We start from the raw sequence: 22730 nt of genomic DNA, 5'->3' as shown, positions 1-22730 counted from the left end.
TCAGAAACTTTCAGTGTGTTTCTCTGATAACCTCATCTCTGCCATAACTTTAAGAACTGAAACATGCCTGAAAACTCAGGACCTGCTCCTTCAAAGTCCTGAGCGCTCTTACAGGTGATTCTTGTGACTGAGAATCTGTGACACATTCAAGCATCTCAAAACCCTAAAACTGCTTAAATAAGTGGCTAATGAGATCAACAATTGAAAAAAATTGAAATGGTGAAAAAGCTAAACCAGTCCCTAGCTGCATAATGGAATTAATTTCAAAAATCTCACTTTAGGAATGACTGACTTCCATTTTTTAGAACTCAGTGAGAGCTAACCCTAGCGAACTCCTAAGACAGCAGCAGACTTGCAGTGTTTGAGTTCCATGAAGTAAATGAACAACTCAGAGTTATCAATGAACTGCTTTAAAGAGAACAGAAGCTGAGAAAGAAGCATGCATATATGCAAAACATGAGTTTCTAACTAAAAGTTGGGCTTGCAGATGCAGGACACCATTTATTCTTCCTCAGCAGCTGGGTTATTTTACAGATAACTGGGCCTCAAAAGTTATGGGAACTGTGACAATTATCTTGCAATATCTCAAGAAAAGTGAATGAAGAGCAAAACAAGGTCAAGAGCAGTCCTTTTTTTAAGCCCATCTGTTAAAAATTCGCTATATAGATGAGAAGAAGGCAGCATCTGTTAAAAGTAAATGCAGTACTTCATTGCTTTCTAAGTCTTGCTAGGAAGCTATCAAAGATAGCAAGGACTTCTTGTTTAAACAAGCCCAAGTAAGAAGGAGAGGAAGAAGACTGTAAATAAAGAAAGCCTTCTATAAATATAGACCACCCTCCAAAATCTGCCATGGTTATCTGATTCTGAATGCTGTGATTAACCTATCACCTGATTTTACCTGATGATGCTAGGCAAAGCAAGTAACAGATGCTCCTTTCTAACAACAAAGGATCTTATTTTAGTGGTTCCTGACTTATATATGTATCAGTTGTATGTATTGCTCTAGCACTAATAAATCCTCATTACAGGTCTCCAGCTGCCCTTTTTTTTGCACGTTTTCATTTTTCATATGCAGATAAGGGGTTACTATCTGCAAGCAGAGACAAATTACAGATGCACCTGAGAAAAGATTGAGCAACACAAACAGTAATTTCTGGACACCCAAACATTCCTACACATAGATACCATATTAATCACTGCCTTAGAAATGACTTTGATCATGATGTATTTATTCTGAGTAATATCAACATGTTCATACATGAATATGTTGAAATCTCACTGGAAACTTTTTGTTTGTCACTCTGCTATGCAGACTTCGTTCTCTGAACTTTCAGTGACTCAGTCTACAGCATGGCAGCAGGCAAAAAGGAAAGACTTTAGGAAAGGTGTATTTAACTTAGACCCAGATTACAGTAGCGATTACAGCTGTTGTCTCCATATATGTTCCAAAGCCAACCTATTATGTTCTGATGTGAAGAGTGAGAACAGAGAAAGGCTGAGTAAAATTTGATGAGATAAGAAAGAATTAATCTTGGTGGCTCCCACTCAACAGCTAAGAAGTGCAATTAGGACAAAACGGCCCACCTCTGTTAAATACCTCTTTATGAGAAGCACTTAGGCTGAAGTAACTTCTGTAAAGCACAGGTACTACAAAGCCTGACAAAACACGACTTCTCCTCTGATTCCTAGTGAAGATCTCCAGAATCCTGTTAGCTACTTAAGGTACACGTTGAATGTTTGAAACTGGGCCACTGATTTGGGAGACATAAATTACTTCTTCCAACAGAAGGAGTGTTACACTTCAAAAAATATTTCACACCTTGCCAGTGGTCTTTGCCACAAAATAAAAACAATTCACTGTCACATCACCTGTAAGTAGAGACTCCTAGGTTCTGGCAAATCAGCAGAGCTAAATACTGCTAACTGTTCAGGACTAAGGATCTAGGTTTTAGTTGCCACAGATATCTGCTAAACAATGCAGAAAACCAACGAGGCCTGTACTTTCTCTAATATTCGCTACCAAATTGCCTACTGAGAAGGAAATGGTAAACAAATTACTAATGCTTATTGGTAACGTAACTGCAATCGCAAACAGTTTACCATTTTACAGCTTAACGCAGGCATACTTAAATCTCCAAAACCAGCAATAATTGCCACATGTATTAAGAAAAATTGCAGCCCTTGCTATCCCTGAGTAGCCAAGGGCTCAAGGAGAATGAAAAATGACTGGAGAACCAAGCTACAGCAGAACAAAAATAACTACTGAAAAAGTACAGTTTGCCTGCTCTGCACCAAGGTCACACAGTGCTATAAATTGGTCGTGTAGTAAAGCAGCATCAGAGGGGAAATTCCCAAAACTTTCTTCAAAGAGCCCTTGCTTTTCGAAGAAAGCTTCCTCCAGCATCCTTAATATCTCATACTCCTGAAGGTATATTATCACAAATACAGGAAGACAGAGACAGAAAGGGAGAGCAAGCACACAAAATTCACATTTTCTCTCAAAGCAGTTGGGACATAAAATTCTTGAAGTTTTCTCCAAATTTGCTAAAATTACACTGGGAGTAAGGCAGCACAAACTGCCACAGTAATAATTAATATGGCAAATGCATATTCACTGCTGTCATTGCACTTTGATTATCATTTTTAAGAGCAGCAAATTGGACACATGTGAATGAAAGGATTAAATTCCTACTGAGGAATGTTACAGCACACACTGCAGTATAGCCTACTCCTCTTGTAAGAATGCAGATCTTTCTGGAGACTTGTTTCTGCTTAGTCGCATACATCTTGGTTCTTCCAGTCAACCCAGCTGCAATGGGGTAGGGAAGAGCAGAATCAAGGGCAGACAGCAGTTGTTACTACCCAGATCTACAGTCAACTGTGATCACATACTGCTTCAGTGAACTGCAACAGCACTGGAAACAGACTTTGACACTACCGCTAACAGGTATCATCACTGGCCTTCCATGATGGGACCATGTACAAGTGCTAACAAAACAGCATATAAACTTACTTGGAGTGAAAACGCTCGTAAAGCAGGAATAGGGATTAAGGCAGCCATAAAGAAAGCAGTAACATTGCTGATAGATGTAAGGGCTACGCTTGCTCCTGTTCGCTTCAAACATTCACCTGTTCTGTCCTGCAAAACAAATGGCGTATCTTAAAAGTCAAGTGAATAAGGTGATGTCCTGCAAATGAAGAGGTCATCCTACAGATATAATGCAGCAACAGTGAAAAATTATTACAACAAAATTCTGAATACAAGTGTGCTTTTCAGAGCATGTGAGAACAAACAATATGCTAAGCATGGTGTTGAGGAGCAAAGCAGATGGCACATGAAGTGCTCATGCTTTCTGCATGAAAAAACATGGTAGAAAACATTATCAAACATTACCAAAGCTAATTCTAGCTTTAGAATGCAAAACTAAATGGGTACTGACATTGTAGTAAATATATCTGCAATTAAGTATGATGTTTTTTCTACCAGTGGAGTCCCTTGTTGTTCTCATTTTTCAGACAAAATAAGCATGTATTAACAACATACAGGCAAAACATCGCTGTGCATCTTGAAGAAGTATGTAGCAAAACAAAAAACCAACCCAAAACCCAGGGGCCACAAACAAAAACCACAAAGAAATCAAGATAAACGCATGACCCTTTCCCAACCAAACAGGCTGTTTTGAAGCATATGGAGGTTATAGCAGGGTGAGGTTGTAGTGCCAGCATGCCAAATCAGCTGGAAAGAGCACATGGAAGACATTGCTTGTACAAAACAGAATGGGCAAATATACACTGCTTTTAAAGGGCTTGTACTTTGGATATGAAACTTTGGACTGGGGGTGAAAAGGTCAATAAAAGGAAAGGATAATAAAAGTGATGACATCTTAGATTTCATAACATTCATATGTTATGCTTTGAAACATCATGGTCAATTTTAAATGTTAGAAAAGAAAAACACAGAAAAATATACAAAATAACTCTAATTTAAGGCCATAGTAAGTAAGTAGACATAACAGTTGATGCAAATAAAAAGAAATGTTTGTTTTCTAAGCTGTCCTCCTTCTCTTTCTTTTCACCTTGACATTTTTGTGTTTTTCCATTAAAAGCATTCTATCATTTAATTGTCAGACTTGTATTTGGGTTTGTTCCTAAATTTACATCAACTTTCACTGACATTTTGGGCAGAATTTGGATTAAATAAATTAGCCTTTATGTGACAGCTACAATCCAAATTTTCCATTTACAAAATAAATCTAAGACACTATTAAAAAAAAAAAAAAAAAGTGAACATTCCAAAACATTGTAGGATCACATGCATTGCCATCATTTCCTATTTTGACAGAAGTTAAGAATTTCCAGACATTAGAAAAAGCTATTGAGAAAAAACACTGGTTTTTTTTAATCACTACTAATTAATTCTGGATACAGTTATCTTTTTGTATATGAAGCCTTTTGTTTTCTCTTCTCCCAAATCCCCATTTTGTCATTACCTCGAATGGAATTCTCTTATTCTGCCCTGTTTCGCTAAATGCATGTGCCAGAAGGAAAACATCATCTACACCAACTCCAAGAGCAAGAAAAGGCAAAACCTTGGGGGAGAAACAAAACAAACAAAAAACAAGAAGGTTGTTTTATGATCTGCCATGCAGCCAGCCATTAAATGGCTAATTAAAGCAACTTTTACATTACACTGTACACAAATCCAAGGGTAAAATGAAAATCAAAAGGATGCCATACAGCTATTAACTTTTATTCTGGAATACTACTGAGGAACTTGCAGTTACCATTTACAGGTACAAAATCTCACCAAAAGTAATTCAGGTTGGGGGTAGACAAAAAATATCTGATAATAATTCAAGTTATATTCAAAATACTTTCAGAATTTGAACATCCTGATATATTCAGATGTCAAGACAAAACCTGCAGCTTCTTATGTACAACTGGATGCCTTCACTCATATTGCGACACAGAAAAATCAAATGACCCAGAGTCTAGTAATTTATTACACGACCTACAAGATACCTGTTCTCATTCTTCAGTATCATTTGGCAGCATGACCACCTAATTTTTCACAGCATAAGCTATGAGATAGGAGAAAGGCACAAGTAAAAATCTAGAGCCAAAATACTTCTGCAGCTTTTCTCCCCTCAAAGATTCAGTTGTGTTCATTTACTAACAAAGTACTTGTAATTTAACAGCAGACTCATGTCTCCTAAATACCTGAGTTGTGGCAGCATTAAAGGAAATTCCAATCAATGAGCACAGGCCCAATCCTGCAGCCACTGAGAGTGCAACCAACAAGACTCCTGCCAGCCCCACGGCACCCTGAGACTTGGCACAGTCCCACCGCAGCATTGTTAAGCAGGCGTAGGCAAGCTAAAGCAAAGGGAAGGAGGGGAAGAAGTCGGGGGAGGAAAAAAGCAAAATATTAGAATGGATCCTCCTCTAACAGCTATCTCCCCACCCAAAACACACATCCTTACAAACATTTTTAAACAGAACAGACACATCACAGATGCTACACAGAGGAGCAGGTGACAAGCCTGAGGAAAAGTTTATAAACCGTAGCTTTTATTGTAAATATGCCTAAAATGTTCTGGACTACTGACTGGTTAACAATGAAGCAGATATTTAAGCCCTGCTCTACTACCAGAAAAAAATTAAATAAATTTATTTTATTACCATTAGTAAGTAGCCACTAGCTACTCTGATTACACTGACATCAGAAAATGACTTTAGGATGTCATCCAGGGTGGTCGTAGTAAAGGAAAGCACCTTCTGAGTAGAGTTCTGTGCAACACTTTGATGAACAACCTATGAGAAGAAAAATAAAACTTGGTGTGACTAAAGAAAAAAAGCCATTACCATCTTCTACAGCACACATCTGAAATCAACCACTTCTGCCTTCAAGTTCCTGCAAAAGCCCACACCCTACACAGAGATTATGTTGATGCTACACAAATGTGTTTGGTAATTACTTCTCGAAAGCTACTAGTTATCAGACCAGAATTCGCACCCTTCAGGAAAGGCTAATACATTCACAGCCCATTCCAAACATTTAACTGGAATCCTCTTCCTGTAACTCCACCATGGATTTGCTGCAATGCCTGTTTTGCCTTTAACCCAAGGCCAGCAGCCTCTCTGGGGTGCTCCTCCTTCCCCCCTGCCTGGCCATTCCCAGAGGTCAGAAGCAGCGCAGCAGCGGTCAGAGCTGGGGACACAGTGGCCAGGCACTGTCCCCTGGCCTCCCTGCCTGGGCTGCTGCTGGGAGAGCAGCCTGCGGCTGGCTAATCTTTTCCAGACACCTGTAGAATACCCATGCCAACCAAAAGCTTTTATATTCCAACTAGCTCTTTGGTTCCTCCTCAGCCCCAGCAGAGCAAAAATGTCCCAGACAGCAAAGAGCAAAACTTCATGGCTTCTCATATGTGAATAACCAAGCTGCTTCTTAACTGGAAAAAAAAAAAAAAAAACAAAAACAAAAAACCAAACAAACCCACCCCCTGTCCCAGCTTAAAAACTGGGAGGCAATGACTCAGTTCTGGTTTAAATATCTTCTTTGAAGAAATACTGTAAAAAGTGGTGACAGAAGGCAGCAGATCTCAGCAGGACTTTACAGTATGACATCTAGGTTATTTTCAGTTTTACCTCAACATACATCCTCTGCCAGGCTTCCAGAATTGCCGCTGCCTTGTCCTCATTCCAGTTGATATGCGAAACATATTCATACCCCTTGAAGTGCTCATACATTTGCTTAGGAGTCATTAACTGAAACATGGTTTGCAAAGCCTGGGCACTGTGACATGGAGAGAAGGAGGAGGAGGAAGAGAGGCACCAAATGAGCATTTTCAGGAATTATTTTCATGGCATCAAGTCCCAAATGAGACCCTAACAGGAGCTTGCATGAGTTCTTGATTTTATAGGGGCACATGTTTGTATTACAATTGAACAGAGTAGAATTATTCTACCGTGTATCTGGTGCAGCTGTACTGGTCTATGCAGTACTGAGGCTAAATCTGGTTTCACTGAAGTTAATGAGAGTTTTGCCATTATTTTCAATAGGATCAGTTTCAGGAGCAAAGAATGTAACCCTACAAATCAGTTATAAAGATCAAGACTGATAGCCAGGTTACTGTGAGGATGCCACAGGAACAGTTATTCCTGAGAGATCCTGTAAATGCTGTTGGAAATTTACCATTTAAAGACCTTGGTCTTTTTCATCCCTTGGAGAGAAATGCCAGGTTAAACTCGGGGTGCCTGACAAGCTGCGAGGAGTACACAATGGCGATAACTATGCATCCTGCTTTTCCACAGTATGCAACTGTATTCAACAATTTTAGAAGCTTAAGGAATTGTTTCATTTTTCACTAAAAAATACATTCTTTGGCTACTTATTGGAAGACTTATCAATGTTTAGTGTGAAGGTAACAAAGGTCAAAATTCGTATTAAAAGTTCTAGTAGAAGTTCTCTGCATTAAAAATGGAAGAATTATGCTTCTTTTAGTTTGCTACGGCCTACATTTTTCAGAACAGTTCTATTTCATAGGTTTTTTCCACACTTAAGTCCAGTGTTCCATGACTTCTTCAAGAAGTCTGAAACAAAGGGGTTTGTCTTACCACTCAAAACTGTATTCAAGATGTAGGGACATAAAAAGAGACTTTTCTCTATCTTGATCCTGAACAAGAAGTTCAGCGGAGATTTTGAAATTCTGAAAAGAGTCAAATGACTGAGCACATCATCCAAATATTTTTTTTCCCTGTTTTCCTTTCATCGTATTTCAAAATATCATCAAAGGTGCTCAGTGCTTTACACACTGTTCAATATACATACATTCTAAACAACAAAGTTGCCAGGAGAAAGCTTTGCTTTCTGAGCGACGCACACTATCATACTGAGGTCAGAAGCAGGAAGCAATGACACCTCCTTGAATTTAAACAACTGTCTAATCACTCTTTTAAATTCTCTTGAGCCATGTCCTCCTAAACTGGGATTCATAATACAGGTGAAGGGCAGTAGATTTTGCATGATCCTCCCTGTGCCCCAAACCCCAAACTCTAACGAAGAAAAACTTTGAAATTTTCTGTAAACATTTCTTTACCTGACAAGTTTTCCAGAACTGTTCTTGACTGTACCGCCTATAATCAACTCCTCCTGCCAATGCATGTATTTTCTTGACAGTCCATAGCATCCACCACTCAAAACAAGGGCTATATCAAGAGGCTAGAAAAAGTTATAAAGAAGCAATTAATCAGTTTGATAACTTCAGACAAACTCGTACTCTAATTCAACACCCAGTATACTACAGTAAGGGATATTAAAGACAATCTAGGAGGTCTATGAAGGGAAATGCGTGCAACGAATCATGTTGAACAGATCAGATGGATGCTTGTTGACCAGACGGCAATTTCTCCAAAGCCTGATGTGATTGATAAAGGGATATATAAAATAGGGGGCCTGTGACTTCAAGTTCTTCACAAAAATCAACAGAACTGGTGCCACCTGAGGGAAGGCTTTGCTGCATGGTGTGAGCCTATGGCGGTGGCTGTATGCCAGCAGTGGCTTAGGTTTGTCTGAGGCATAAGGTTGCTGAAATGCCACATCACCACTTTTCCACACCAGCCAGCAGCTGAGAACTGTACTCTCACTCTGAATACGTGGGATTAGGCACTGCATCACAGAATGAGGGGAAGTTCGTGACTGTCGGCTAACAGCGTACATCATCTAACAGGAACGGAAAAATGACACTGCTCAAGAACACAAGCTACATATTGCTTGGAAGGAAATGGTACCTTCTTCTCTCCTCTCTGACCTAACCCTCAGTCCCAGCCTCCTTTGAAAAGACATGCACAAGGACAAGCAAACTTACTTTGGTGGAATTTTTATTGGGAGCTGTGATTGGGCAATCGGGATCAGCAGGATTCAGGCAGGGTCGATCCATGTAACCATGACCAACCTCTGCTTTATTCAGCATTTCTTCCCAGCTCTCCACTTGGTAGTTTATTTTCTTTAACTCTTCCAAGAATTCTAAGGGGTCAAAGTTGATCCACTGCAAAGGAGGCTTCCCTCTGCAAAAGAAACCAGGATTAAAATTACACACACAGAAAGGATAGAAGAAGTACTGAAACAAACATAATTTCAAATTTCATATTTGCACAAATAATTGAGTTATCTTCTGTTACAAATTAAAACCTTTTTCTGGTAAGGTGGTTTCATAAAATGTAAGGCATGCTTTAATTAATTTGTTTACGTACTTTTGTGGCAGCCCAGTTGTAATTTTAACAAAAATACTCAGTTCTTACAAAGCTATTGTATAAAACAGAATATTCACAGGTTAAAAATACTTCCATTCACAAGCAAGGCAAAACAAATCATCAAGTACCTAAGTATAACAAAAAAAGCAGCCAACTGCTGCTTCAAAGAAGTAGGGGGGGAGGGGAGGGGAGAGGAGGGGAAAGAAGAGAGCAGCTGAGGAAAGAAAGCCTTTCTCATAGTATCAGATTACTTCTTGCTAGTATAATAATCATCTTGCAAATGTAATCAATCAATATAGCTGATCTTTGTTTATCTACAACAATACCGCACTCCTTCAAATGCCCTGGCAGCTTGACTATCAACCATCCAGCTTTCCTGCTACCATGACTGTCATCACTATCACTGTCACGTCTCCCACCCCCCACTTCTGAATTTGTGATGTTGCCAGACCAGAAAGGCTTTTGGCTGCCTTATTCTGTGGTTCAAGCCACACTGTATCTGCTTAACCAGGCTTAAGTCATTATTCCGAATCTCCCAACCAGAAAACACAAACCCCCTTACTTCCCCATCTAAAACTGTACACTAAAGGTTAGAAGATGGCCATTGCAAATTGCTTTTACAGAGACATGCAAACCAGGACAGAAACAATAACTCAAATGCTAACTCTTGCATAATTAACAGAAAATGCCTGCACAGATTAACAATTAACTCTTTAAAGGATTCAGGGCATATAATATCACACTTGTAAACTGTGAGAAACCACCCATAAAAGATACTATATGCTTTCTCTAATGATCTCATAAGCAAAGGATTTGTTCTTTACTGCTTAGGAAGATTTGAGATTTAACTCAAGCCATTTTCTTAGGAATAAAGTTCCCAGCCAATCAATGTTTTTGTATTTTATGAAAAAAAAAAAAAAAACCACAACAAACCAACACAACAAAAACACCCACTAGAAACAAGATTATTTCAGGGGGGGGAAAAAAAAAAGCATAAAATTCTTAAAGCTTGAATTCAGAACTTACATTTTATTTTGCATGCTAGCAGAATGGGAGAAATAACGTAGGATTTACACCAATGCCTACAAACCATCTCTTAGAAACAGGAAAGTCTTTGTTCAATGGAAAAAAGATCCATGCATATTTTCTCTAAGGACACTATCTTTTTTTTTTCTATTAAACCAGAATCTGAATAAACAATGAGAATGCAACTGAAAAATCATACACAGTTATACAATTAAAATCAGTCAGACCAGAAAGTTATAAAAAACCCCATGCTTACAACAGATAGGCAGTTCCTGACTGTAGCTTTGCTCCCTCCCAGAAGCAGTCCAAAGGAGTGATAATTAAGCAAGGATAAAGATACTCTATGATCTGTCAAAATCAGAAAAGGAAAAAACACAGTTATACTACATATAATCAAAGCAGCACAAGCTGAATCATGAGAATACACAAATCTTGGAACTAAATGCCTGCTACACATACCTGGTCCATGTAGCCTGCTTCTGTGATGAGTTCTCCTGATTTGTAACACAAATGTTCCAATTTCCATTGTCTGTGAGAAACATAGAGAGTAAGTGGTTTTTTTCTTGCACAATTACGGAAAAGTTCTTTTTAAAATGCAAGACATTTAAAATTGCAACTCACATACACACACTGGCTTCAAGCAGCAAATCACTGAGGAAGGCAAATACCTATTCAGCATAGAGATACCACACCTCACAAAAAAAGGAAAGGCCTTTCTTTCTGTAGTTCCAGACTGGACATTTGTTGCAGTTGTTCTCACATTCTCTGTAAAACTCATTAAAACCTGTGGTGCTGCTTTTGGATGAACAAGCTAATCAAGACACACACATAAGATTTCTGTCCCTTTAACGTATGAAGTGGGACCACTTGCGACTTAAGGTGTTGCTCAGTGACACAAGTGAGAGAGAAGGCAGGTCCAGCTCAGAGGACAAGAATATTCCCAGTTGATCTACACATGCAAGAGAAAAGAAACCATGAGGATTTCTGCCTGCCTTTTTCAGCTGTGTTACAACTTCCACTGCCATGACTTCTAACGCCTTAGACAAGGCAGGAGCTGGGTAGAAGGCAACTGGATGTGCTGAAAAGATGTGCTAAAAGACGGGGGGCGGGGGGGGGGCTTCATGCCTCGCAGGCAGCACCCCCAGGCACATCACCGTGCATGCAGCAACCCTGGAGGAACCAGGGGAACATCTCTCTTAGCCCAAAGCAGGTACCTTCCTAAGGTGCATCTTTACTATTTTTTTGTTGGACAACAGATGACTACCAGCCCCTCGCAGGCAGCACCCCCAGGCACATCACCGTGCATGCAGCAACCCTGGAGGAACCAGGGGAGACATCTCTCTAGCCCAAAGCAGGTACCTTCCTAAGGTGCATCTTTACTATTTTTTTGTTGGACAACAGATGACTACCAGCCTCAGTAGGTGTATACAGACACTCTGAAGGTCCGCTCTGTTAGGTCTATTTCATTAAACAGCTATTATTCTGTCCACTGCCATTTCTCACATGTCTGCATTTCCCTTTATATCCAAACTATCGGAAGGATAGCAACCTGTGCCGCTGTTCACAGTCCTTCATGATAGTGTCAGTAAGTGAATTCAGCTCTAATATGGAAGGATTTTCAACGTGAGGGATCCCATCCATAAGGTCCTATGTTTAAGAGCACAGATGTCACTCCTTTACCAAGACAAATGCTGGATGCTGGTAGCACTGCTCACAGGGGTACACTCTCCGAATCTCTTCCAGCACCGCTTACCCCACCTTACTTGTTAAAAGCCAGCTTGTCACTGCCATCACACCACAACGTCAAGTATCAGAAACCAGTAATGTTCATATCAAAACACAGTCCTATGGAGAGGCTCCAAAGTGCTAACCATTTAAAAATACACGGAGGGAAGCACGTGCCCACTTTTTAGCTGTTACAAATGATCAAGAAAACTTCTGCTTTCCCCCTTACCTGTTGTACATATAGACATGCACTCTGCTGGCCTGAAGTGCAGAGTCAAGGTGCTGCCGGAGTGCTTCTGTTGTTAGTACGTTAGCACCATCTTCCTGTGGAGTCTGGATCATGAGCTGGGGGTTAAACATGGCCTCTTCTCCAATCTTCTGCCGTGTGTAATTTAACTCCTGACTCACTCGTCCACCAACTGATGGATAAATATCAACAACTTTGTATTAGCCAGTAGCCCCTTACTCCAGGTTCACGCAATGAGCGCTCTGCAAGTCAGAAAAACTTGACCATGTGCATGGACTATTCTGTCTCAGACTGATCACAGTAGAACTCTAGAACTAAGAACAACTTTAGTCACGCTGCAGCAAAAAACATATTCCTCATTAAAATACCATTGCCCCTACTGCACTAAAACACTGATGTGTAAACTGGAGCCTGAAACATTTTTTTTCCTACATTATAACCAATATCCCACATGTAAAAATTAAAACAAGAAAATAAAAACCTTTTCCTTGCAGACCAGACCAAATACTATGTTACAATTTCTTGCACTTGTATAAACAGTCTGCTCCAACAGCACATTTCACGATAAATGGCTTTAATTTACACTCTTCTCCTAAATAATTTGGCAAAGGCAGGAGGAGAATGTTTCTCTTCAGTTAAAAAAAGGAGGGAGGGAAGGAGTAAGTGAGCATGAGTACTTCTTTCAGCCTTAAGTAAAAAAGAAAAAAATACCAGAAGTTCACACAGAAAGATGCCTTTTTGAGTGTAGCAGAAAGGACTGTCTACAGCTAATTTACAACAGTGGTCCAGTACCTGCATAATACGCTGTGAGGCAGGAGATCATTCACGTGCAACATCTGTTTTTAAACCCACACAAGCTGAACAGTGTGCTCCATATTAAAACATGGTGGTGGGGGGGAAAAAAAACAAATAAAAGAATAGAAGAAAAAGGCAGAGGGAGGCTGCAAAGTCAACATGCTCTAGAGGGAGCCATATGCAATTTGCCTTGCCAGAAAATACTGCATCAGAATGGAAAATTATCTTCCTTCTTACAAAAAAGCACTCAGCTAGAGTTCATATACTTTATATGACCTCCCCTGTAGTCTCTCTAGCAAATGCATGTGGGAGGCGGGGTCAATTAATTCAGCCCATTAGCGGAATCAATACCACATCCAGATGAGGAGGACATGAATACCACCACCATGTTGTTTCCATCCCTTACAATTTATTACCGTTATTGCTTTGCTAAGTCCAAGCTGCAGACCTGGTTACATTTTTTTTAGTCCTCGTCAGCTTGGCACTGGTGATATGAATCACTGCCAAGGTTTACTTCTGCAACGGTGCAAATAGACATCAGGCATGCACATTTCTCTCTTCCTAGGCTGTGCAACACAAGACTGATCCGTAACCAGTTAGCAGTGTGAGAGATGACATTCCTGAGCCTGAACAGGGACCTGCTTTTTCAATCACTTGGGCCCACAACCCACCCATAACCCTACTGGAGCTAACAGGACCAACAGGCACGAAGCTGAACCCCTGCACAGCTAAAGCAGTCAGAATGAGACCCTCAACAACTAAACCACACAGTCATTCTGGCACGAAGCACCGCTTAATTGCTAGTTCAAGAATTCTTTGAAGAAATAAGCATTTCCACAACGCGCTCCATTTTTTCAGCCTGTCACATGTGGCATTACCTCCTTCACACCAAGTAACAGTGACCAGCTCACAGTAAGAAAAAAATAAAAATCAAAGTATGACTTCCTTACCTAGACCCCTTTTGCAACTTCTCAACATCCCTCTTACTACAGTGAGAGAACATACAGACATTTGAGACTGTGTATGCATGGTAACAAAAAGCAACTGTTAATCTTTATCAATAACTAAACCCTAAAAATGCTTTCATTCATCAGGCTCGCCTTCACCATGCTCACTACCCTCTTTCTCCACCAACCAGCAGTCTATGGCATGCTAATAAATTTTGCCGCATCTTACAGGAATATGGGGTGGGGGTAAGTGAGCGGAGTTATCCTCATCTGTGTGTGTTGGAACCAGAGCGTTCTTTTGCAAGTCCTTTACTCTGCAAGTGCTTCCAAAGACAAAATGTCTCTCTCCCTCTTCTGCATCTCAATGCCAGCCAAGACAACAAAGCCCCAATTTTATGAGGACCGTGGAGTCTGCCACAAACTTCTACTCCTGGTACTATATTCTCTCTTACTCCACCCACACTCTCCTTGTGAATTTAACCAGGACTTGAACCAACAAATCCCACTTCATGCAAGACAAAGGGCAGCATTCCCATCTCTGCTGAAAGTGACCAACTGTTTACTATCAACAGAAATGATTGCTTCCTAATCAAGGTCCTGTCAAACCACATTAACGTCACTGAACAAGGCAGATTTAGCCAATCAAAATCGCATCGCACAAGTCAGTCACCAGAACAGAAGCTGTTTTTTTCCCCTTTTGAAACAGGAATGGCAAAACGACCCAAGGCGATGGGTGCGTGTTCCAGAACACAGCAACAGATCTGCTCCGCGTTCTTCTTAAGGCATTACACCACTTAATTATTTCTCTCATAGGTCCATTATGTACATTTCTTCAGCCAAATAGAGTAAAGATAAGTCCACAGGCAAATGTACATACTTTATACGACGTAACATTCAGGTACAAAGAAATTATAAAGGTAGGTCACAGTGGAAAAATCTGATTGCCAAAGTCAGATTATGTGAAAACATAGGGACAGACCAGAAGCAAATGGATACATCAGCAGCCTTTCAACGTATCAGAAGTAATAACAAGCAAAAGGGAAGGCCAAAAATATTTTAGAAGTTTTTACCAGTTATGTTTTAATTTAATTGAATGTTTGCAAAGATCAGTGGAGGCTGCCACACCCAGAGATTTTAAACCTCCACAATCAGCACAATCAGCTGAATATGCACTTTTTAAAAATCAAGCAGTCCTGTTGCCTTTTTTTTTTCCCAGACTATCCACAGCTGGTGCAAAAACCTAGGAGAGAAACCATGAAAAATGTCAATGAAATACACCTGAAGCCTCTGGCCTCACTGTGCCAAACATACAAAACACTACGCTCAACATTTGCACACTCTGCAGAAAGTCATTCCTTACACTCCTAAGGAAAAAAAAATAAAAATACACACATTATAGTCATCATAGGATTTCCACACTATAGGACAAATTATGTAATGGAAAATAAGACCAATGAACAAAATGCTGGTGTTCTGTGGTTCTCCTTTATGGACTCTGTCATCTTATATTTGGTGACAACAACAATTTACAGTCAAAACGCTACTGATTTAAATTGTATGTATGGCATACAGCACCAATACTTCCCGTTTTATTCCATATCGAAGACAGACAGAACTCTTCCACTTTAATATGCTGGTGGTAAAATCCACACATCGCTCTCCTTTTCTCCTATCAAAAGCCACTTGATGGTATTTGAGTCCTTTATTACATGATTCCTTACGACTTAGCACCTTGACTGGCTGAGCTGGTGGCACAAACTCCCACAAGCCAAAATGCTGATTTAAATAACAGATTGGCACATTGCCGCAAGGCCAATGGTAAGGCAACGCAGCAGTTTGTATGCTCTCCTTCCAGCAGTGTCATCAGATTCTGGGCGCCCGCCTACTAGAAATGAGATACTATGCCATCTTCCAAAGCTGAGATCCATCCCCCTCATCTTACAAACACACACGGCAACCTCACAAGTTGAGCGTGAAGTGGCAAACGATTTTATTATAGGTAGTAAAAGTCTTAAAATTTAAACAAAAAAAAAAAAAAAAAAAAAGTGGCGGTGGTGGGGAAATGACAACAAAGTAGTAACACCAGTGTCCTGGCACCGTTTCTCACTGAATGTATCAGTTTCCAATTCTCAAGAATGTGTTTGAAGGCCAGTGCTCAACAACAGACGGTTTTACTGCCAGCATCTTTGTTGCTGAGTATCAGTTCTTGTTAAAAACCTGGGTTTTTTTCCGGCGAAGAGGAAAGTACCTCCCCCTTGAGCAAGCCAGCATCCCGTACCACGAAACACACTGCTGCTCCTTGTGAACTTCCCCACCGACCTGAAGGGAAGCTGGTCAAGGTGCCAAGTTCTCTGCCCTTCTGAAGGGCCTGAGGAAAGCAGTAATTGTCAGGACGGAGGCTGGTTGCTAAGACCTACGTAAGGACCACCATGCCTCTCTCCCCGAAGAGCAACAAACAGCTGTCAGGTGGCAACAAGTTTTAGTCATCCTTAACTTGAGGCAGGCCTGAACGCATGACCTATAGGTGAAAGGCTCCAGATCCCATTACCAGCCACTGGGGTCACGGTCCCAGCGTTGCAGTCATCACACATTAAAATGCTTCAATGCATCTTAAGCAAGAATCACCCAGAAGAACAAAACTGCTTGCCTCTAGCATACGTTCTGCACAACGCCGATGCACCCTCCAACGGCGTAGGAGTGAACCACGTCTGTTTTCTTTGGCACAGTTGCTGACAGATCTCCTTCCACTGACTTACTAATAATTTAGCAGTTGCTGGGTTGTTCAGCTCATGTGCTCATTTCCACTGCGAATGTCACTGTCTTACCTACGCCTTTCTCACCCTCAGCATCCAAAATTTATGTGGCATTACATTAACATGCTTACGAAGAATGCTGGAATCCACCACCAAGAACTGCTGTCCCTTCCACACCAAGTAGTCCCGGGACTAAGTTTGACCTCTTCTGCACTAACAGATCAATCCTAAATCAAGCCGTGAGTGATAGGCAAAAATCACTGCTTGTTAATTTACCGTCCATTTGCTCAAAAGGCATGAAATACTTCTTTTTCAGAGTATCTCACAATGTTCCATTTCAGGTTACTGGAATTGCATCATATAGCCTGAGGTTTTGTTATTTTTTTCAGACATGAACACTACCTCTATTAACCATTCAATAGTCACCTTGTGCGCAACAGCGCAGCAAGTAGCTTAGTAGAGAGCAAGGTCTCTCTGAAAGAAGAGCATTCCTCAGAGCCAAACAGTTGGGATGAAAATGTTTGCCTAACAATGCAGAGGACAGACTTTGAGAAACCAAAGCCAAGACTGGACCTACTGGGTTTGGAGCCTAAGTTCTTCTGTGACAAGCCTGAGGTGCATGAATGCAGGAGAATTTTCTGGAGAACCTCCCTTCCTAAGACTATGGGCCTTCAGGTGCTTGCACTTGAGGACTTGTGGGGGAGCAGGCACACTTCTGCGTTGTTTGAGCAACACCATCTTCTTCATTTTTCTAGGGCTGCAAATGTGTAGCATTAGAGCAACCCAGCCCAATCTTTTGACTGTGACAACTCAAAGCAATAGAACTGTACCTCTAACAGTCATGGATATCTCATGCTAACAGTGTTTTTATTTCATTCTTGCAAAAGACGCTGTCTTTTTCTGATAAACCAGACGTGTACATTAGTATCCCTTGTAATGCTTATATTACGGCCTGAGCAATAGCCAAGGCAGGCAACCTCTGTGATTTGCAGTACCTGTTACCGCCACAACAGGAACCAAAGAGAAATAGAAAATATAAAACCTTCATGACTCAGCAACTGTATAAAAACAAAGATGGAGAATAGTATCCCGGTGTGTTCACCCAAGACTCAATGTTTACCAACCAACCCCAAAAGCAGCAGGGTGCAGGGAAAGACGAGGAGAGCCCAGACCTGCAAGGAGGCCAGACAGCCCCCCGCTACATGATGGGGCGAATGCCAGGGAAAGCTGCAGGTGCCTTGCCTTCTCTCCTTTTGGCACCCTCTCGCTGCCGGGATGGGAACCAGGAAGGGTCTTTGCTTTCATATCTCTCTCCCTGGCATCCCAGGTAGCCTATCTCCCTCGGCTTTGACTGCTGCTAAGGGCTTCCTCCTGCTCTTCTTCCTCACGTAGTCCCCTTCTCCTCCTGTGCATCTCTACTACACGCCTATGCACATGTTACCAAAAAACTACAAAACGAAAACTAGTTTCAGTCCATTATGATGGTACGTGGATAAACCAGCCAGCCACAGTTTTGCCCTCCCAACCAGTCCTGATTGCCTACCGGGATGAGGAGTATTCACACCTGCTGAAACCAGAAGGCAGTGCCTAATGACACCAATGACCGTGCCCATTTTTCACTCGTGAAGGAGCACAGACCTCATGACAAAACACAGCAGCCAAGCGCTACTCACGCAGGACTGAAACCGCCTATAAGGAAACTGAGATAGAGTTGAAGTTCTCTGGCAGATAAAAAGATTATCCTGCCTCTTTTTGGGCATGGAAAAATAATGGCCTTTTGATTTAAGGCTTCCTGGTGCTCTCTGGGGAGTTTCCTCAGATGTTTTGAGCTTGTCTGTGCTGCTCTTCATCAGCAACAGAATATAGTTTTTCGGCACACAGACAACATTACTTAGCAACCTGATGGAAGAGCAAGGAAGGCAGCACCTTCCTCAGAATTAGCGTTCCCCAGGCCTGAGTGCAGGGGTGAAACTGTTGGCTGGGAGGAAGGGCAAAATGCTTTCATTGAAATCTAAGTTTAGTCAGTAGAAATTTAAGTTTAGTCAGTATAAGAAATGGGACTGGTTGGCACATCCGCTCCTTCAAACTTTTAAAATGCTCTCTGCTTGCAGAGTCAGAACTGCTAGTGGTTTACATGGCTGACCCGTGAATTTATTAACTACAGAGCATTAAGACATTACCATGTATTTGATGTATCTGATAACAGTGCTAAGGATGGCTCTCATAAGCCCATCAGGACTACATTATAAAAAAGTTTTAGCTACCTGCAATGCTTTTTTTCTGCTCATCTAGTTAACTATGCAAAACAAAGACTTCATAGGGAGTGACTGAAATTGAGCTACAAAAAAAAAAAAAAAATCCGTTGAGAAATGACGAGCTTACAAGAGCTAGAACGCACTGGTAAGCAATCAGCATCTTAAAGAGGTTACATGGTCCTTCAATGGGCTGTGCAACAGCTCAGTGAAAAATTATCTTTATCATGTAATTAGACATGATCTGTGTCAGCACTGGACTACAAGCAGTCAGAAATTCCATGCTGTGTCTAGGTTTTCTCACACAGCACTTACTCAACTGAACGCACATTATCTGTGTTTGCAAGGCTCACGTGGAGCAGCAATGGTGGTGCCTGCCCAGGTTTGTAGAGCCTGTGCCCTGCCATCTCCCTCCCCAACACCCAGGTGGGCACACTACACTTCTCCTTCTTCCCCATTACAACGCCCAACAAAAGGACACCGTCTGCTGAAAATACCTTCACATTCCAGGGTGAAGATTTAACTGACTTCCAATCTCTCTTCAGCACCAGTGACTTCTAGGAAAATCTAGAAGCGATGTGACCATCTCAACCATTTCTGTCACACCAAGAATTAGATAACACTACGTTCTTTGCATTTGCTTAAAAAAGAAAAATCAAAAATAAGACTGTGGCCTACAAATGCAAAAAAAGTTACAAAAAAACCCCCACAACAAAGCACTTCCAAAAGTTACTTTTTATCTCCTGATCCATCATATGATATGAGTTAAGTTACTCCTCACACATGCTGGGGATGACTCCAGCATTGCTGTTACAAATTTCATTAATGCTGACAGGATTATGAATAGCAAAAATAAAAAGACACATCAAAGATGGCTTTTCCTTCTGTCACAGTTTGACAAAGTTAGAGCTGTGACAAGGATGCAAAGCTGTCTGCATACTCAGGAAGACAGCCCAACAACAGCTGCCTCTGCTTGTAGTGGGAAACCTTCCCTGCAATTTTAGGAGCTAAACCCTTTTCTTTCCAAAAATCAATTAAGAGCCGTTTTCACACGTATGCATCTGTATTGCCCATGGGCAGAAAAATACTGTTTCTGATTGGGTAAAATAGATTGCTAAAAAAAAAAAAAATCTGGTATTTTTTGATGCATTTCTTGCTCAGTGCCCCTCTGGGTTGAGAAATGGGCAAAGTGCATTGAAAAGCCCACCCCAGAACAAATTGAACAGTACAAACCGAGGAAAAAAAAAAAGAAGCAAGCAGCTTTGCAACACGTACCGTAACATACAAAACTAGTACATGCAATTCCAAGTTTCCAACCAAACATAAAACGCGGTAGCTGCTTACTGAGCTGCAACACATGCCCTTGGTAACAGGGTATGAGCTGTTCACCTCTGGGTCACTGGTTCTAATCCACCCAGGAACAATAGTGACCACAAGTTGTTTACCATCTGACAGCTGTTTGCTAGCTGATGCGAAATGAGTTGGTGGTCTCAGTCCATTTCCTAGTGGGCAGGTGTCCACATTACAGAAAGCCACCATCACAACTGGCATCCTTGTTGACCATCCCAACAAAGAGACCGAGGAATGAATGGGCATGGAGAGCGAACTATCCTTTCTTCCAAAGACACGGTCCCATCAAGTCAGAGCTAAGCCATGGCTTTTGGTGGAGAAGCCCAACTACTGAATTTTCTGGCTGCAGGAGCAAAGGAATAAAGGACTCCAGACTCTGCTTCTTCCTAGAAATCAGGGAGATGGCCTACAGTGAGGATAAGCGGCTAATACAGATTATTGCAACTCTTTGAAGGCTCATGGTCATGTAATAGTTTACACCTGCTGAGGAATAAAGCTGAATTTTTGTTTTTTGGTAATTTAAGAAAACATTTGAGCAGACTTTGTAACAGGCCAAAATCCCCAACCGTATGTGAGAGTGACGAAGTTTCCAGGAGTTCTGCTGAGAAGGGCATGTAAGGGGTCTTCACAGGTCTAAACATAAGGATTTCAAAACAGCTGAATATAATTGTTCTAAGTTAGCTTAACTTTAGTAAGAGCTTCTGCTGGGTAATATGTTAAAAACAATTTGCTGTGTTGTTCCACAGCAGTCAGCTTTCCTCTAGGCCCAACTTTTCATTTAACCTCTCAGTGCCCTTTCCTCAAATATGTAATTGTTTTCCTGTGTGGTTAAAAGCAGCATTTTTAAGTCTTTTCATCTGTACTCCTGGGATAGCACAAATTTCATCTGTACATGGAGTAGCACAAAATTTTAATGCACTTTTTTTTTTTAAAGGAGCAGCAAACAGCAACGAAAAAACCTCTTCATCCAGAACCTTTTAGGAGATACCTTTTCCTAAGCGGTGCTTTTAGGAGACAGCAAAACTAACATATAGAAAAATGAGAGGAATGAACATGTTATGAAACAGGGTACAAGTTTCTTTCAAGTATTCCCTACCAGCTGCTTGCTGTACCATCTGTTGCTGCCTAAGCAGCTTCCTAGTGAATGGCTTTGCACTGAAGCAGAACTGCTCTCGCTGTTGGACACAATCAGGTCAGGTCAATGCTCCCCCCAGCACCGAACCTGCTGCCTGTCACAGCTCCCCCCACCTCGATATTTCTTACTGGCCACCAGTTCCCAAGACAGTGCTGCATCTGTCAGGAGGCCCATTTTTCATAGTTTGCTTGCTATTCACACCGAGCTGTAAAGAGCACATTTCGTTTTGTGCAGGATGCAATCAGAGATTCCCGTTAGCTACTCTGAGAGCGTGACCATATGGCCAGGTTTATTCTGAAGGGCTGGGAAAGAAAGTTAAGCAACTGACCAAAACACACTCCACAAGACCACCTTTATTTTCTACTCCTGGCTAGTCCAATCACACGGGTGATTTTGCTCCACCACCAAGCCCACCAGAGGACAACAAGGGCTCATTCTCTCTTTGAACCAGCAATTACTAGAAGCTCCGGGCATGGGGGAGACATGCCCCTGCCGCAGCTGTCACGGGTGCATGGGCACAGGGGCAGTTTTGGTGGGGCATGCTGCCTCGCTGATGCATTTCCAACGCCGCTCCTTCCTGCTGCATCTGTGCAGAGAAACACATCACTGGGAGCCACTTTCATGATTTTGTTGCGAGCGGGATTAGCTGGATTAGGGGCTGATTCATAAGGACCCCCTGTGGCTGCGAGGAAGTTTCATCACAAGGTCAGTATGGTGTGAACTATATTCTGTCAACACCACCACTCCTTATAGCCCACTACAAAAAATACAAAAGGAAAAAAAAAAATTGCAAGTGAAATATATGAATGGTTTACAGCAACAAAGAGATTTACAGATTTCCCCATCAGCTGTTTAAAAAGACGTGTACCCTTTGACGCTGTGCTCCTTTAAAACAAGAAACCTGTATTAGTCATTTTTAATTTATAAATAATTTAGTGGTTTAGGAGGTGGAAGGAACCTAGGGAATAAGTGTAGCAACCCACGCACAAAACCACAGAGGAACTTTTCTGGCACTTAGTCTAAAACCAGTCATGCAGCTTGAAGATTGTTACACTGTTGAGATTTTATTATGCATAATGCTGTCACCTTCAAGACTATTTCATTCCTAGCCCCCTAAGTGCAGTAAATAACAGAAACAGATAATAATAATAAAAAAAAAGTGGGTTGGAATGCAGAAAGGAGAAGGTGAATTAAAGTTTTTTGTTTGTTTTTGCTCCTTAAAGCATAATGACCAAACTCATACTTCCC

The 22730-nt window shown here is 41.3% G+C and overlaps 1 protein-coding gene across 6 annotated transcripts in view; it reads right to left on the bottom strand.

Annotated features, from left to right (window-relative positions):
• PTCH1 (patched 1) overlaps window positions 1–22730 on the bottom strand; it is a 70024-nt gene that overhangs the window by 35156 nt on the left and 12138 nt on the right. Inside the window, exons 1-13 of one of the 6 annotated variants that reach the window (XM_035893790.1) lie at window positions 21811–22397; window positions 20342–20733; window positions 19495–19637; window positions 12233–12422; window positions 10738–10807; window positions 10535–10626; window positions 8868–9066; window positions 8100–8221; window positions 6649–6796; window positions 5683–5814; window positions 5221–5376; window positions 4491–4589; window positions 3014–3139 (exon numbers count right to left, since the gene is read on the bottom strand). In XM_035893790.1, the coding sequence (XP_035749683.1) occupies window positions 3014–3139; window positions 4491–4589; window positions 5221–5376; window positions 5683–5814; window positions 6649–6796; window positions 8100–8221; window positions 8868–9066; window positions 10535–10626; window positions 10738–10807; window positions 12233–12363 (1275 nt within the window). In that variant the 5' untranslated portion in view covers window positions 12364–12422; window positions 19495–19637; window positions 20342–20733; window positions 21811–22397. Of the gene's footprint in view, window positions 1–3013; window positions 3140–4490; window positions 4590–5220; window positions 5377–5682; window positions 5815–6648; window positions 6797–8099; window positions 8222–8867; window positions 9067–10534; window positions 10627–10737; window positions 10808–12232; window positions 12423–19494; window positions 19638–20341; window positions 20734–21810; window positions 22398–22730 lie in introns of those variants that run through there. The other 5 variants (XM_035893802.1, XM_035893812.1, XM_035893794.1 and 2 more) reach the window with 5 other exon arrangements.

Source organism: Egretta garzetta, unplaced genomic scaffold (assembly GCF_000687185.1).
Source record: "Egretta garzetta isolate BGI_Z169 unplaced genomic scaffold, ASM68718v1 scaffold310, whole genome shotgun sequence".
NCBI classification, from domain to species: domain Eukaryota; kingdom Metazoa; phylum Chordata; class Aves; order Pelecaniformes; family Ardeidae; genus Egretta; species Egretta garzetta.
The sequence above is the reverse complement of the archived record's forward strand: the minus strand, read 5'-3'. Positions and strand labels throughout refer to the sequence as shown.